Below are 15953 nucleotides of genomic sequence, written 5' to 3' on the forward strand. Positions count from 1 at the left end.
TTTGTGTAAAAACTTTTGTTTATAAAGCAATGCTAATATTAGTCAACAAACTTACATTTCTTAGGCAATTTGCATCCCATTACATATTGTGTAAGTGTTGTTTCTCACTTTTTACTGCAAAAATCGTGCTAGCTGCCATCAGCTTTTCTCGGAATATGAATCATTAATGCATAGTAAGATCAGGAAAGTTGAGGGCGGCCCTTTTCCTGTTCATGGCATACATAATTTGTGTGTGGTTTCGGGTCTGTTATTGCAAGTGATTAAATGTTCATGTAATCTACTTTTAAGTTTGGTATCTTATGATACATGGCACAATTCTTGAAAATGCAAAACTGACTATTGTTTGCATCCTTTATATTTCTGTATATTGTCCAAATTGTAATACTTTCCATTGGTATTTGGTGTTCCAGAAATATGTTTGGCAATAATGAAATATTTAGATATTATATATTTGTTTTATTATTGATGTGAAAAACCCAATGCACCACAGATGTTTATCAGAATAGAGTGGTTTTACATATTCGTATTTTTAATCTTGAGTTTTAAATTCTGTTGATTTTGAAATATGTTTACAACAAGCAGTCATTCCAACTTAACCATTTTTGTATATGTTTGCCCATCATAATAATTTAGTATTTTTCTGAATTTGAAAATTGGATTCTGGCCAGTTATGGAAGCTCACAGCATTACATTGACAAATATCCAGTGATTTCAAAGGTATAAAAAAGAGCCATATAAACTGGGAGTTGTTTGTCAAACCTTTAATGTATATAAAGCAGAAAGCAGCTGTTTTATTTAGAACTAACAATTGATGTAAAGAACAAGTTTGACTTAGGGTCATTGTAATACTAGTTAAGTTAGTACATTATGTCAAAATAAACTTTTCCAGTTCATAAAAAATCACCTTTGGTTTCAAGAGAACAATGGCTTGTGGTATAGGCAGTATACTAAATAAGTGCTGTGAGGGTAGCTCTAGCTTAACAAATTATACTCCAACTCCTGAAGAAGTGGAATTACTTCAGTATCGAATACCAACTGACACTGTGATTACTTCAGTATGTCCTGGACACAAAGCACAATTTTTGAGGATGTTTTCTCTTCGTGAAAGGAAATGTTGTGACCCATTCAAGACACACAAAGAAGGCAAGCCTGTAAAAAAGAGTATTCGCTTCATCACCTTGGAATTAACAAAACAACATGATAAAATTGGACTGATTCCAGGAAAGAAAATTTGTTCGCAGTGCCGTAAAATGCTTTACAAGCAAGCCTCTTCATCTGATAGCAGCAGTGCAGATAGTACAGAAGATTATGAGCCAACAACTGCAGGCAAAAGAAAGTGTCAACAAGAAAAAAATAAAATATCTGGTGAGTTAAAAACTGGCTAAAATCAAACTTTTGTTTTTAACAACTGTTTATTTCAGATACAATCAGAAAACAACCAAAAATGGACCAACGGAAAGTGACAACTTATCAACAAAGTAAAAAGGAATTAGAATATGAAGCCTTTATTACCAGTCTAAAAGTAAAGTTTGCATCAGCAGAAAAAAACGGTCAAAAACTTCAAGTACTGACACTTGTTGCTGGCTCTTGGAGTGTTGCGAGAATAATGAAAGAATTTGAAACAACAGAGTACATGGCAAGAACTGCTAAGAAATTAACCAAGGAAAGGGGCATATTATCAAATCCCAATCCTAAAGTGGGACGACACATTCCTGCACAGATTATCAATCTTGTCAAAGATTTTTACCAAGATGATTTGGTCAGCCAAGTAGTGTCAGGGAAAAATAATTGTGTTTGTGTTGAAGTGAGAGGTCAAAAGCAACACTGTCAACAGCGTCGTATTTTATGTACCTTGAAAGAAGCTTATCAGTATTTTAAAGCTGATCATCCAGAAGTTAAAATAGGCTTTACAAAATTTACAACTTTGCGACCGAAGCATGTGCTGTTACCTGGTAGCACTGAAACTGCTAATTTAGCAGTGTAAGTGTGCCTCATTCATACTCAATTAATTAACAAGTCAAGCATGGAAAACACTCTGGAAATTAAGCTGGGCATTACAGCATTGTGGTTGTGCTATTGGATCATATAAAAGCATTGACCCACCAGCAGGAAAAAAGCTTGCAGTGGTGCACCGTCTTAGCAGGAAACTATGGTCTATGGTGTGAAAATAAACGTCACTTCCTTATTCCCTTTACTTGAGCTCCGCGCTGCATTCTCTGTCACACCCTCTATCAGCTTGTGCCTATCTTGTAAAATGTAATGTGCAAAATAGGGAATAGTTTTTCTTTTTTTTCTTCAAAATTTTTTTCTATAGGGTAGTTCTTTTCAGTTGATCAATCAAATAACTACGTATAATGCAGGCAGTGTTGGTTAGTGAAGTTGTGTCAAGTCAGGTTGTAGATGGTAGAGTGTTCTTCGACTGTTCACTTATTGCACTGAACGGCCTACACAAAAGTTATTTCCTTTTTGCTTGTGGGGAAATGCAACAGTACTGGACTGGCACTTGCATTCAAACAAAACCAGAAAATATATGGGGTATGATTGTAGCATTTGTGGTTAAAAAAATGTGTAAATTATTCTGTACAATCATTGTTTAAACACAAATCTTTTGCAGTTTTTTAAGTTTTTCTCTGTTGGGTTGGGCATTGTGCTCAGTGTTTTTTTCTGTAAGTATGGACAGCAGCATTCTTGATTTAACTTTTCTCACTGAGACGGAAAGGAAAATGATTGTCGAGGTTCTCAACCGAGATGAAGCTCTACAGAAGAAGGAAGATGAAAGAATAGCGTAAGTGATTAATGCCTAATTTACTTCCTCAAAGCAAATGCCCACTGGCTTTACATTAAAATTAGTTTTTTTTATCTGAATCATTATCTGATGATGGTGTAAGTTTCATAAAAAATATTTATTTCTGCTTAATTGCTTGTGATACTACAACAACCATTTCTGTTTTACCTAGATTTTGTTCTTCATAATGCATAATCATACAAGTTAAATGAACGTGGTTCAACTTCCACTGCCTCAAAGCCATTTTCCTTCCTAAACCTGTTTCATTTAGCCATTACAACCCAGCATCTGTCAGCACAATATATTATTTTACATACAAAGCGCTTATGCAAATTTTAAGGAAGTCAAATAAGTAACTATTGGCTCATTAGACCTAAAAAGTTTTTGTTGCAAATCTCATTCCAGGACACATTAGCAGCTACTTGAATTTGGTGTCTATTTTTGAATTTATCACATTTATTTCCTCATGAAGGTTTAATGAAACTACCATTGAAAAACAACAAGTATATTTTCTTTGGTTTGCAGGAGACTAAAGAGCAAAGCAGCACGCACCAACAATGCCACCATTAAAAGGAAGATCAAGCTACGTTCTGGTGAGTGGTTTTTTGACCTGGTCCAACCCAACAAGAAGTCAATTAAAAGTGGAAGAGAAACTGTCAGAGCTTCCATCAGGTCTAAACCAAAGTGTAAGTTTTTACCTTTCAGAATCAAATTTTACACTTAGTCGTTTACATTTAACAGCTTTCTTATTGTTTTTATGGTTTCTGCCATTGGTGGAGTTGCATAAACATAGCAGTGTTTTACTTGTTTCTTTATGTCTATATGTGTTGGACCTTTGTTTTCAGTGATTTTGACAATGATTTGTGTATATTTGTGATGTTTGCTTAAAATTAAACTAAATTGTATATTTTCAAATATTATGAAAGTTTATTAAACTGACATTAGACAATCTCTAAATGTGCAGCATCCCGAAAAGCCCCACGACCACCACCGGATGTCCTACCACAACATGAGATCATAATGGAAGATCACGATCAGGTATACATGAAGATAATCTCATTGCAATCTGTTACTTTATTTTAATAATAAAACCATTTATTGATGCCTGTCTACAGTTAATAACACCCAGTTAACTAGTGTGTATTTGAATTTTAAGTATGCATGTGTAGTTTTGTCAGTTTGTTACCACAAAAAAGACCTGTAAATTTTTGTACACAAAGTAGATCAACACACAAATCGCTTGGCTATACTTTTAACCTGGTATATATAATAAAGCTAAACAAAAATTGGCAACTGTGGATGTTTACCGTTCACAGTTCACCTTGTTTAAAATTTGTGAGTGTTTGTTTTACATGGTGTATAACTGTCTAAAAATGGTATATATTATTGATCAATAGCCACATACATTTCCATGGATGTTTGCCATGAAATATCTAATGCATGTCCCACAAAAATGGAATAATATTTAATGTGATTCCAAATATGTGTTTTAATATTGCATGCCAAGCTCTAACTTATGTCAATGTCCAATCCTTGCATGGTGTGTGTTTAGCCTCAAGCTGTTGTTATGTCGAATGATGAAATCGAGATCCAACAATATGAACCCGATGCATACGAACCGGAAATATCCCCATACCAACTTGTAATTCTTGTTGTATTTTTGCAAAAACTAACACTTGCATATCAAATAATTGACAAAAACATATAGATTTAAGCCATGCCTTATATGGTTTAGATAGTCTTGAAAAATAAATTGCCTGCTTCTATTTGATGTGTTCAACTTCTTTGTATTAAAGAATGAAAGATGTACTAACACATTTTGTACTGCCAGTTGCTGTGGCTTGCATGAATATGTTCATGGTAATGTTTTTGGCAACTGATAGTAACACACTATTTCTGGATCACAGGCCAAAAGTATTTAGTATTGTTCTTAAAATTGAATAACATTTTCCATATGCTCCTTTCAGACTTATGTGGAAGATGACACCTCGATCAACAGGTGAGAAAATACATTTTATTGACATTTCTTCACTTTTTTATGCCATATGACATCCATTTATTTTGTCAAACATTGTATTTTTAGCCCATACTATATAGCGCTGGGGATATGCCAGAAAATATTGTTTGCAAGTGTTTTCTGTACTTTCACGTCTCCATAAGCAGTGGATTTTGCTTCAATAATGTTGAGTGTAAAAAGAATTAGAATACTGCATTGCGCAAGAAAGTTTAAATTGACCTTGTTGAAGCTAAGCAAAATATAACGAGTACTTAGATTTAAACCCAAGATATTTTATTACACAGAGTGGGCGCTTACCCAGATGATGTTGAGTCTTACGATAGCGATTACAACAAAGGTTTGTGATAAATTGTTTTCTACCTTTCTGCGAATTCGTTGCATGTTATTGAACGTTACCTAGTCTTCAATGTCTACCCGCACCAAGGTAGGTCTTTTGTATAAAACTGTGCTCAAATTAGGGTGGTTGTATGGTCTTCAAGTTTTTTTCTTGGTATATGGCAGCGAGCATTCGGACCAATTTAGCACCCACAGAAGGGTGGTAAATTGGTAAACTCACTTTTTATAGGTTCTGCTTTTGCAAACATGCATGGAGCTTTTGTGCAAGGTAAGTCCATGTCATTTATTTCATCTTGACAATGTAAAGCAATTCTAATTGGCCTTTTGCAGAAATCCCCAAATCCCAGATGACTGTTGAAGAGGAAGTACTTCCAAAAGTGCCACCACAAACTGGTAATTTTGTTGTTAACTTGGCTACGATTTGACAAAATGTGTAGCAATTAGTTAAGTATGTTTCCAGCCAACATAAAAGCAATGTTGCTGTTTTTGAAATACACTTTTAAGAATTTAATGTATTTTATTGATAAAACCTCCAACCTTGAGATAAGTCACCATGAAAGCAGATTGGGCAACTAGTATTTCAGGGTGATACCCAAGTCATTCTTTAAATATTTATTTTCATCATATTTTTAATTTTGTTCAACTTTTTGTTGTTGCCATTATTTTATATAAGGAAGTTTTAATGAAACTAAATATCTGATTTAAAAAATATGTCGAAAAACATCATTAAGACAATCTGAGCATTTTCATGGGACAAAGCAATTGCAGATATTTTTATGGCATTTTACTCCAAACAAAATTACGCAACAAATGCAACTTTTATTACAATTACTGAGGATATGTCCCTTTTCCAAGCTTAGTAGCTTCAGCCTCTCCATATGCATCGCATAATCCCACAGCCTTTTATGTTGTGGGCAATTTCCTTGCACAGGCTTCCTGCCCATTCTATTTGTATCCACAACCATTCATAAACACATATGTAGGCCTTCATACTGTTTAACAACATGACCAGATGTAATCACATGTTGATATTTTAGTCATTCCTAAAACTCTATTTGTATTATAAACTTCAGCATTGTTTGGTGCAAGCCATGAGTTAGACTCTTTGTTTTGCAAACACTTTTATTGTTACACTCACAATTTTCAATTATGTTTTTAGTGCACTACCCAACTGTAGTTTAAATCAAGTAAAATGTGTAGTTCATGCCAAGTTCGTAAAAAAACTGTACCTTACACGCTGTTTATATAATACACACAAGAAACACTTGCTAACAAGGGTCAGTGGGTAGTTTGCTGGTCATATGATGTAAAAACAATATACAACATTAAAAGTGTGCAAATTTAATGTCCATTTTAAACATGTATTTTATGGCCGTATGTTGTGTTTATGTGACAGAAACTATCAATATCCATAGGACGAAATGTATATTCCCTCATTTTAACCGACTGATTGTGTTAGTAGCGAATGTTTCTTGTGTGTACTATTGTTACTGAAAGTAATCGGCACATGTCTGCAGTTGTAGTATACATCCAGATCCACAAACTTAAAACTATAAGTTGTTGTTCACAATTTACATGTGCGTAACCACATGCAGTCTAACTTTAATTCCAAAATTCATGTTGAAAATGTCTGCCAAAATCAATTCTTGACATTTTCGCAATGAATGTATAAAGTTAAATGCAATATTGAGGAAACGACAAACTTTGTACAATGGGTGGTGGAATCTGCTTTGTCAATATGCTAAGCACACACAATAATATTATTTGTGTACATATGGGATTCTATAGCTGAAAGATGACTTCTGTGGCCTCAACTTTTCCCCTCCTTTTTATTTCATACTTTTATTACATTTTAAATCTTGTTAGAGGTAAATCGTGATATTCTGTAGAAAAAACATATTTTCCATTTCAAGTTTTGCCTAATGTTAAATTTTGTTTTAATATTTTAGAAATACCAAATATGAAACAAAACAAAAGAACACCTGAAATTCCTGAAAATTATGAATACCTTCAACTGACGGGAGACGAACCAGAAGGTATATATTTATATTTATATGTATGTTTTTTGATATGTTTTTGTGTGAAAAACTTCTGCAAATCATTGAAAATAGTGTCTTACTGTGGAAGTTTGGTCACCACAAAAGTAGTTTATGTTTGTTCGAAACCATTTGTTCTTACCTTGCAAATTTACAAGAACTTTACATGTAAACTGAACCAAACCTGAAAGGCACATGGTGCATAGTTAGTTCCACTACTAATATGCATCTAAATATTATGTATTTTATTGGCATTGTAATGACTTTGTTAAACAATTGCTTAATTGCTAAAAATCAGAATAATTAGGATCGTTGCACTAGTTGCTGTAACCGACAGTTTGTTGAGAATATTATAAGTACTGCATCGTTTGAGCATGCAAGGATTGCATGGATATCCCGTTAATACTTCCTATGTTTTTCAGACGAACAACAAGAACCAGTGTTAAGGCGAACCGGCAGTATTCGTAGAAAATCAACCAAGCGTGACAAACCTCATGGAAATGCACCCAAAATAGTGTTAACATCATATGATTCACCAAGCACCGAGCTCCAGTATGAGCAGGATGGTAATCAAAGTTTGTTTTGTGGTAAAACCTGAGTTTGTTGTAAGCATTTCTCCTTTTAGTTAAACCTTTTGTCTCTGTTTTGCGTGCATTCGTTATATGTCACTATGCTGTAATGCCTTAAGATGTACAACTAATAAGCAAAATATGCAAATGAGGGAAGTTATTTAAGTTAAAATAAGTATTATTAAAGTAAGGTTACAGATATATAGGAATGACCCACAATTCAAAGCACATTCTTTTATTTCATGTATTTTACTTTTCTATTGTTATAAGTATCCACTAACATATATGTATGCCTTCACAGAAAATCCTGACAATTCAAGTCAGTTTGCATTGATTGAGGGAAGCCAGACAGATGAGTCTTCCCAGACCCCAAGTGTCATCAGCTCCTCCACTGTGACTGAGAGCATCGAAAAACATGACGAGTTTGTTGATGAAATCCTCCAGCAACCGGCAGAATATGACACTACAACTGACTACAGTGTTTCCGAGTCAGAAATCAGTGTTGAAGTTGCTGATGTCCCATTCCCTGATAGTGAAGTTTTGAATACGATCAATGAAGAACCAAAGCCCGAACCACAAGGTACATTTTGATTTATGTTAATAATTTTTGGGTGGTTTTAACACAAAATTTGTCACTATTTCTGTTGCACTTTTGATTGAACTAACACAGCAATGTGTATCTGGTCTGGCGAAACTTGTACCAATATGCAGCTAAAGAAGTGCGTCAAATTTTTAAGACTTGCTGTCCCAGTTTTTCGGAAAATGGTTAAAACTGCAGCACAAAATCATGTAGCAAATGTTTCAATTTATTCACTGTGCTCACTGCGCTGAAAATGTTTGGTGAATTTATTGAAACATCCGTACAGTTGGTATGAAGTTTGCTGCAATAGTTTTTGCGCTGATATGTTTGACATGAAGTGAGTTGCGGGCTTTGCGGTTAGTTTTACTCGAGTCGGCATTACATAAATTAACATAACAGAAAAGTTCAGTAATTGGCCCAGTCTTCCAAAACATTAGTTTCAAGTGAAGAAGTGTGTGTTGTTATTTTGGTGGCATGTTGTATTGGAAATCTGGAATCCAGCCAATATCTGTCGTATGGAGGTAGGGTGATTGTATAAAAAATGTACCTGTTAGCTAAACTAATGTATTGTTATGCAACCATTTCATTCTTGCAACCTTTTTACTGCCATTCTTTAACATGCAACAAACTTTTTTTTGCTACAATTTTGCTTGTGTGAAATGAGTTTTTCATCACATTTCAGGCAATTTTGTGGAACTTTAAATGAGAAACATATTTTTTGTACTTTCTGTTGTTTTGCAGTATTTGTAAAAAGTACCACAAAACATAGCAAAATGAAAAGAAATTATTAACACCCCACTTGTTTCACCTTTACAAAATGAATATAATATTTCCTAAACTACACTCTTTTTGTACTTATTTCAGTAAAAGCAGCATGTTTGTTGTCAAGCACTTTTGTGTTTTTATGTTGCTTGCATGAAGAGTTGTTTGTTGAACCGAATCAAATACATGCATGTTCTGTTCTGTTACCACAAACTATCCAGCCCATGTATGTGGAACTTGGCTTGGTTAAAGCCACCCACAAATAACCACAAAAAAATACCAATCCAGGTTTAAATGAAGGCAATACTGGAATTCATTTTGACATCGATTCAAAAGTTGAAATTGCAGAAATAAGCGAAAATGTTTTGGAGGAAAGTGTTAATCTTGTGGATGAAAATGAAGAACTGCCTGAAAGTCCATTAAGTATGTGTTGTTGGTTCTTCTCAGGGCTTCTCGAACTATTGTTCTGAGACCCAATTTGAAATAAGGAACCTCATAGCCACCCTCTAGAACAGTAATCGGCAAAAGCTTCTGTATAAAAAAAGATCATATTTTGTCCTTTCATAACTTATTTGTTTTTATCTGAATTAGCATTGAAAGTAAAAAATATGTTCCCATTTCCCTAAAAATACATTGTTCATAATCTTGCAGACAGAAACACTGCCCTCCGAAGGAGTGGTACCGTTAGAAGGAAGAAGGGGCCAACTAGAAAATACGAAACTTCCCCTGACCTTGAAACACTGTCACAAGATGACCAACAAGAGCCAAAAGCAAATGGTGAATAATTAGTGTATTTTATATGCTGTTTATTCATGATGATTGCCGCATATTGGTTAGGATGTAACAGTCTATTTCTATTTCTGTATGTATGCCTGTGTCCAACTTTATTAAAGCTAAATATCATTTTAAGACTTAATTGAGGAAGTTGAATTACCTGACATTGCACCCGAAAAAACTAACGATGATTATGATGTTGCTATGGAAACCAGTTATGATGCTACATCAGTTGACAAATTTCTTGAAGGTGATTTTAGTAATATTGTCTGTAACAATAATTATACATTGTTATGATTTCAGGTGTTTATTTTGTCAACATGTGTAAAATGGTTGTTACCTGCATATGTGTTGGTTTATTACAAATAAACAACTTAATATCTTTCTTTTATATTTCTCTATATGACAATTTAGGTATATGCATGTGTGTCGTATGAACAAAAGTAAATCCACAGAAGAGAAAAAAGCATTAAGTTTCATGGTTGTTTTGTCACAGATCATGCCGAGGACGCCACTTCGAGCAATGATGATATTAACTTTTCAAAAGAGATTGCTGAGGAAAAGCAAGCTGTGTTTGCTGGAATGGAAGAGATTGAAATAAATAAGGAACCAGTTGCAAAAACTTGCGATGTTGATGTTGTTGAAAATGAAAAAGATTTTCAAGAAAAAATGGAAATTGCAAACAACCTGATAGAAGGTAGTGTAAAAAGTGTGCTGTCCTACCAGCATCAGGGAATGCTGGAAAATTAAACTTCTGCCTTTGTGTTGAATGAATACAAATTTAAAGACTGTTGGTTCAAAGTGATTTAATTGATCAAAACCACTTACCCTCATATTTCACAAACTAAAACATTACACATGTTGTTGGGAACATTTTGTTTTAATTTGATGCCTCAACAAATTTTACTCAAACTATACACAGTAAACCAAACCTACGTTTCAATATAAATTTTTGTGCTACGTTTGGTAAAAGTTTTTAGAAATTAAAGATAGATCTGTAATGATGACAATCTTTTTTGTAGTTGGCTTGGAAAGCAAAATTAAACGTAAGGGAAGCAGCAGAAGAAAAAAAATTCCAACTGAAGCAGAAACAAATGAGACAAAAGAAGAAGTCGTTTCAGACACTCCACAGCACTTGTTAGATGACACACAACCTCCACCAGCTGAACCTGAACAGGAATATGGTAGGTTATCAGTATTTGCAACTTTGGTAACAAAAAGGCCTGGTTCTTTATCTTACGTAGTCATTAAAATTATCAAACTAAATTATATGACATTTTAACAGTACACTTTTTTTCAGACATGTCCTTTATTGAGGAAGCCATTACTGAAAATCTTGAGTCATCAGAGATGAACCTATCAAGAACTGATGAGGAAGTGCTGTCCTTGGAAGAACCAGAGAAAAAACCCATAGAAAGTGAAGGTATTGTACCCAAATGTGGTAGAACTGCATCAAGATTAAATTGCATGTATTTCCAATGAACAGTATAATGTTGTAAAAAAAAATTCTAATTTTTGCATTGTTTTAATATGCACCATTGCTATTTTACGCTACTAATGCTGTTTATTACTCAGATGTCCAGTCACCAAGCAAGTTGAAACGGGTTCATGGCAGCAAACGAAAAAAGGTGGTGATAAAAAAGAAAGCCGTATCTGAACCTCATATGCCTGAGAAAACAGGATCACATGATAATCAACAACAAGTTGAGTCAGATCAAAACACAATGGCTGACCCTGCATCGACACCTGGGTCAATCGTTCCTGCAGATCCTGTTTCTATGGATACCAGCATCTCAGGTACAATGAAGATTTATTATCCTGATGTACTTCCTAATACTTCCTTGTGGTTCTAACGTTGGTTAAATATAAAAAAGGGACAATTGTTGGGTCCTTGAAATATATTTTTTATTTGAGTGTACAAGCCTGTTTTGACCTTTTTTGCCAACCTGACATACTTACGCTTTTGTAGAAATGCCACAAGATGTTAGTGAAAGCGAAAAGATCAAACCAAGTGATATACCTTGTTCCAATATTGATCAGCCAACTGAGGAGTTCCAAGAAAGACTGGATGATGGAAAAAACATTGATGAGATGCAAGGTTTGACTTTTACACAGCTAACTTACAAACTATTTTCATAAAGTGGTTAAAGGATTTTGAAGGCCAGTATGTTGTACAGCGTGGCAGTTGTAGTCTTAAAATTGTATACTCTGTATGTTGAACAAAAGTACATATTCAAACAAAAATCATTGGCCAAAATATTTGTTCACTGATCAAAAAGCTAAAAACATCTTGCCCAGATCTTTCTATATTAATTTGTTTTCTTAGTAAAGAGATCTCCAAGCAGAATAAAAAGGGTTGGCAGCAGTCGGCGAAAGAAGGTCAAACTGGTAAAAAAAGCAACCGGTTTCGCCATAAGTCAAAATGTTGACGATCAACCAGTTGATGATGAACCTGATGTAAAAACCACCACAGTTCATGATGAAATTGACAAAACTGTGGCTGAAATACCAGAAACACACAACGTTGAGATCCAGGACAATCTGGCAGAAGCTTATGATGTAACCATGGCAACTGATAACATTCCTGAAGAGGAACAGAAATTTCATGGTGAGCAATTAACGGTTTCTTGTCAAAAACACTAAACTTACATAAAATTTTATTTGAGAATATTTTCTTGCATGATAATTCATGTACATATGCTTGTGCCATTAGAAACACCTTTGCTGTTTTACATGGAAACAAAAAAGTTGACTCATAATGAACTTACAATAAAATATTTTGTATACGTTTCAAGGGAAACTTAACCTATGATCAGTGAATTGCATTGTGGGCCATCCGGTTCGATCTGTTGTGTTTTACTGACAGCAAGTCCTTTACATAAATGTATACACAATATTTCAGATGAAGTTACTGGCTCAATGTGGTATGACAAACAACTTGATGATGAACCATTAAAACAGAATGAAACCCAACCAACTCCTAACGATGGTTTCCCTGCACCGGAAACATCACCTTATAACAATGATGGTGGGAAACCTGGTGAAGAATTGTTGAATTCAGAAAAGGATATTGAAATGCGAAAAGGTATGTTGAGATTTGTGGTAATATGTCTGTTTAATTGGGTCGGTTGCGAACACAGTGTTATATTTTTGTAGAGATATTGTGCGAAAGTTTGTAGTGGATTTTATTCACCCTTTTAAATTGCGTTTGGACAAGTGGGCAGCAAAATTGAATCTTGTAGTTCTTTCAACATGTATCGAAATGTGTAACATAAGTTACAAAAACAAGCACATCTACTTCATTTAAAACTCAACACCTTGTTTATACATGTTTACATCAACTCAAGAAAATGACATCATTCTTCCATTTTGTGTTTATGTTTGGGCCCATTAAAATTTGTTTTACATTTCTTCAGATGAAAGTGAACAACGAGAGTATTACGAAGAAAGTTATCACCCTGGAGAAGAAATTGATATTCCAGAGTCAAATGTTCCAGGTTTTGAAAAAGCAGATAAAGATGTTGATTACGATGGTGGTGAAAGAGTCAATGCAACAACTGAAGGTACATTTTATATTTTGACCAAAACTAAACCAATTCTTTGTTTTACTGATACATTGCTTTTTTTGTGACAACTAAATGATTACCAAAAAACGTCAATAACTAACTGAAATCGTTATCGATGCGTGACACTGTCATGCCTTTGTTTCTTAGTACGTTTATAATACAAGAAGTAGAAGATCATTTTAAACTCAGTTTTAGCAATTTGAACTAAAAGATTAGATTAAGTCAGTGTAGTTTTTACTGAGAAAGTGTTGCTTGAAAAACATGTGGCATAACCTATTTGAAATTATCGCTTGAAGCATGGGATGCTTTCACTTTAACGGAATCATTTCAACCCTCAAAGAATTGAAAAACTGGTTATTTTCAGGTAATTAAAATCTCACTCTGCATGTTTCAAGGTGCCTGGTGACTAATACAGGGCAATAATTTTGCATTTTTCTTCAGACCATGCTAACAGCATAGTCTGATTTTTATGCACTTTATGTTTTTCTTATACTGGTCTTCGATACTGGTTGTTTTGTGGTGGCTTTTTAAATTTGATTTTCAGGATACAAGGACATGCACAAATATATAGAGGAGGAGTTTGTTTGTGCTGTTGTGAGTGAAGTTTTGTCGCAGTCAATGCAATCAGATGCAGAGCCTAATGGTATGCATTCTTACATGTTTTACTGTATAGCTCTTGTGTACATCATACACATCATATTATTGTCCAACCCAAATATGTCACATAGATGTCTCCAAATACGGATTCTTAATTTTGGTTCTAAATGTTGCCCTCAAATGCTATCTGCTTTACACATTCAATAAAGATACACCGTTAATGCTGTTTAGTGAAATATTTATTTTTCACTTCGACATGGAATTCACATTTCCATGAATGTGCTCAACAAATAGTTCACAACAAACAGATTTATCAGAAATATTAATTTCGCCTATTGGCATCCTCAGTTTCTGTCTTATTCAAATGTATTTGAATTTCTGTTAAAAAATAAAGACCATACACTGTCTCAGGAATATAATATATTGATTCGTAAATAGACAGATCCGCCGGTCACCGACATGCACAGGCTGATTCCCGTAGTCATTTTTAACCCTTTCTCTATATATTATTACATACTAACAATAAACAAATGCTTTTTCACAGAGATAGACGTTGAAGTGTCGTTTCAAGATGACAACAGCCATAAACAAATAGGTTCATTTTCTGATTTTATGGAAGAAATCGATTTTAACTATGATGAGGATTGGTTTCAAGATATTATTGTGCCAACAATCACAATTACAGCACCTGATACAGATGATGAAAATGATGACTCATGTGATACAGATGAAAATAGTCTCAGCATGGATGACATTGATAACAGTGAAAATGACCTTGAGTACTATTCAGCCAACAGCGATCTTGACCAAATATATGCAACTGAAGGTTGGCCTTTTCCCTATATTGGATTAAGTCGTGCTTAATGAAACTAAATACGGTCTATTGTTTTTAGATGCCATAGGTAACATGCCAGCAGATGGCACAATGCTAGATAGAGAGCTTACCACACATATTGAGGTCACACAAACAGTGGATAAAACTTCACAGCCTGATGATGTCACAAAACCAGTGTATGATACTTCACAGCATGATGATGTCACAGAACCAGTCGATGATACTTCACAGCATGATGATGTCACAGAACTAGTTGATGATACTTCACAGCATGATGATGTCACAGAACCAGTGGATGACACTTCACAGTATGATGATGTTACAAAAACAGTGGATAATACTTCGCAGCATGATGATGTCACAAAATTAGTTGATGAAACTTCACAGCATGATGATGTCACAGAACTAGTTGATGATACTTCACAGCATGATGATGTCACAGAACCAGTGGATGACACTTCACAGTATGATGATGTTACAAAAACAGTGGATAATACTTCGCAGCATGATGATGTCACAAAACTAGTTGATGATACTTCACAGCATGATGATGTCACAGAACCAGTGGATGACACTTCACAGTATGATGATGTCACAAAAACAGTGGATAAAACTTTACAGCATGATAATATCATCAAAACAGTGGATGAAATTGTAACACCTGATGATGTCACAAAACCAGTGGCTGAAATTACAACACCTTATGATGTCACCAAACCAATGGATGAATTTGTAACACCTGATGATTTCACAAAACCAGTGGCTGAAATTACAACACCTTATGATGTCACCAAACCAATGGATGAATTTGTAACACCTGATGATTTCACAAAATCAGGGGATGAAATTGTAACACCTGATGATGTCACAAAACCAGTGGATGAAATTGTAACACCTGATTATGTCACAAAATCAGTGGATGAAATTGTAACACCTGATGATGTCACAAAACCAGTGGATGAAAATGTAACACCTGATGATGTCACAAAACCAGTGGATGAAAATGTAACACCTGATGATGTCACAAAACCAGTGGATGAAATTGCAACACCTGATGATGTCACAAAACCAGTGGATGTTACTTCACAGCATGATG

The 15953-nt window shown here is 34.5% G+C and overlaps 2 protein-coding genes across 2 annotated transcripts in view; both read left to right on the forward strand.

The window, feature by feature from the left end:
* The first annotated feature begins 923 nt into the window (after positions 1–923).
* Positions 924–2217, forward strand: LOC145895871 (uncharacterized). Its single transcript, XM_082984652.1, has 2 exons — positions 924–1365; positions 1422–2217. The coding sequence occupies exons 1-2, from the start codon at positions 924–926 to the stop codon at positions 1982–1984; spliced, it is 1005 nt and encodes a 334-aa protein (XP_082840778.1). The 3' UTR covers positions 1985–2217.
* Positions 2218–2618: 401 nt separating this feature from the next.
* LOC145895872 (uncharacterized) overlaps positions 2619–15953 on the forward strand; it is a 35325-nt gene continuing 21990 nt past the window's right edge. Inside the window, exons 1-26 of the mRNA XM_082984653.1 lie at positions 2619–2785; positions 3311–3471; positions 3750–3823; positions 4338–4427; positions 4753–4784; positions 5087–5139; positions 5368–5406; positions 5469–5531; positions 7088–7174; positions 7597–7740; positions 8045–8323; positions 9374–9508; positions 9737–9862; positions 9996–10109; positions 10356–10556; positions 10882–11043; positions 11160–11282; positions 11435–11656; positions 11829–11957; positions 12186–12467; positions 12762–12944; positions 13276–13422; positions 13970–14068; positions 14567–14848; positions 14916–15706; positions 15930–15945. Coding sequence (XP_082840779.1) covers positions 2673–2785; positions 3311–3471; positions 3750–3823; positions 4338–4427; positions 4753–4784; positions 5087–5139; positions 5368–5406; positions 5469–5531; positions 7088–7174; positions 7597–7740; positions 8045–8323; positions 9374–9508; positions 9737–9862; positions 9996–10109; positions 10356–10556; positions 10882–11043; positions 11160–11282; positions 11435–11656; positions 11829–11957; positions 12186–12467; positions 12762–12944; positions 13276–13422; positions 13970–14068; positions 14567–14848; positions 14916–15706; positions 15930–15945 — 4147 coding nt within the window. The 5' untranslated portion in view covers positions 2619–2672. The remainder of the gene's footprint in view (positions 2786–3310; positions 3472–3749; positions 3824–4337; positions 4428–4752; positions 4785–5086; positions 5140–5367; positions 5407–5468; positions 5532–7087; positions 7175–7596; positions 7741–8044; positions 8324–9373; positions 9509–9736; positions 9863–9995; positions 10110–10355; positions 10557–10881; positions 11044–11159; positions 11283–11434; positions 11657–11828; positions 11958–12185; positions 12468–12761; positions 12945–13275; positions 13423–13969; positions 14069–14566; positions 14849–14915; positions 15707–15929; positions 15946–15953) is intronic.

The sequence above is a fragment of the Ascidia mentula genome, chromosome 3 (genome assembly GCF_947561715.1).
Source record: "Ascidia mentula chromosome 3, kaAscMent1.1, whole genome shotgun sequence".
Lineage (NCBI taxonomy): Eukaryota > Metazoa > Chordata > Ascidiacea > Phlebobranchia > Ascidiidae > Ascidia > Ascidia mentula.

Excerpts from the sequence above, each read along its gene's own strand:
- LOC145895871 (XM_082984652.1), top strand. The coding sequence starts at position 924 with ATGGCTTGTGGTATAGGCAGTATACTAAATAAGTGCTGTGAGGGTAGC. Across the intron at positions 1,366-1,421 it reads AGAAAAAAATAAAATATCTG|ATACAATCAGAAAACAACCA; the intron begins GTGAGTTAAAAA and ends TGTTTATTTCAG.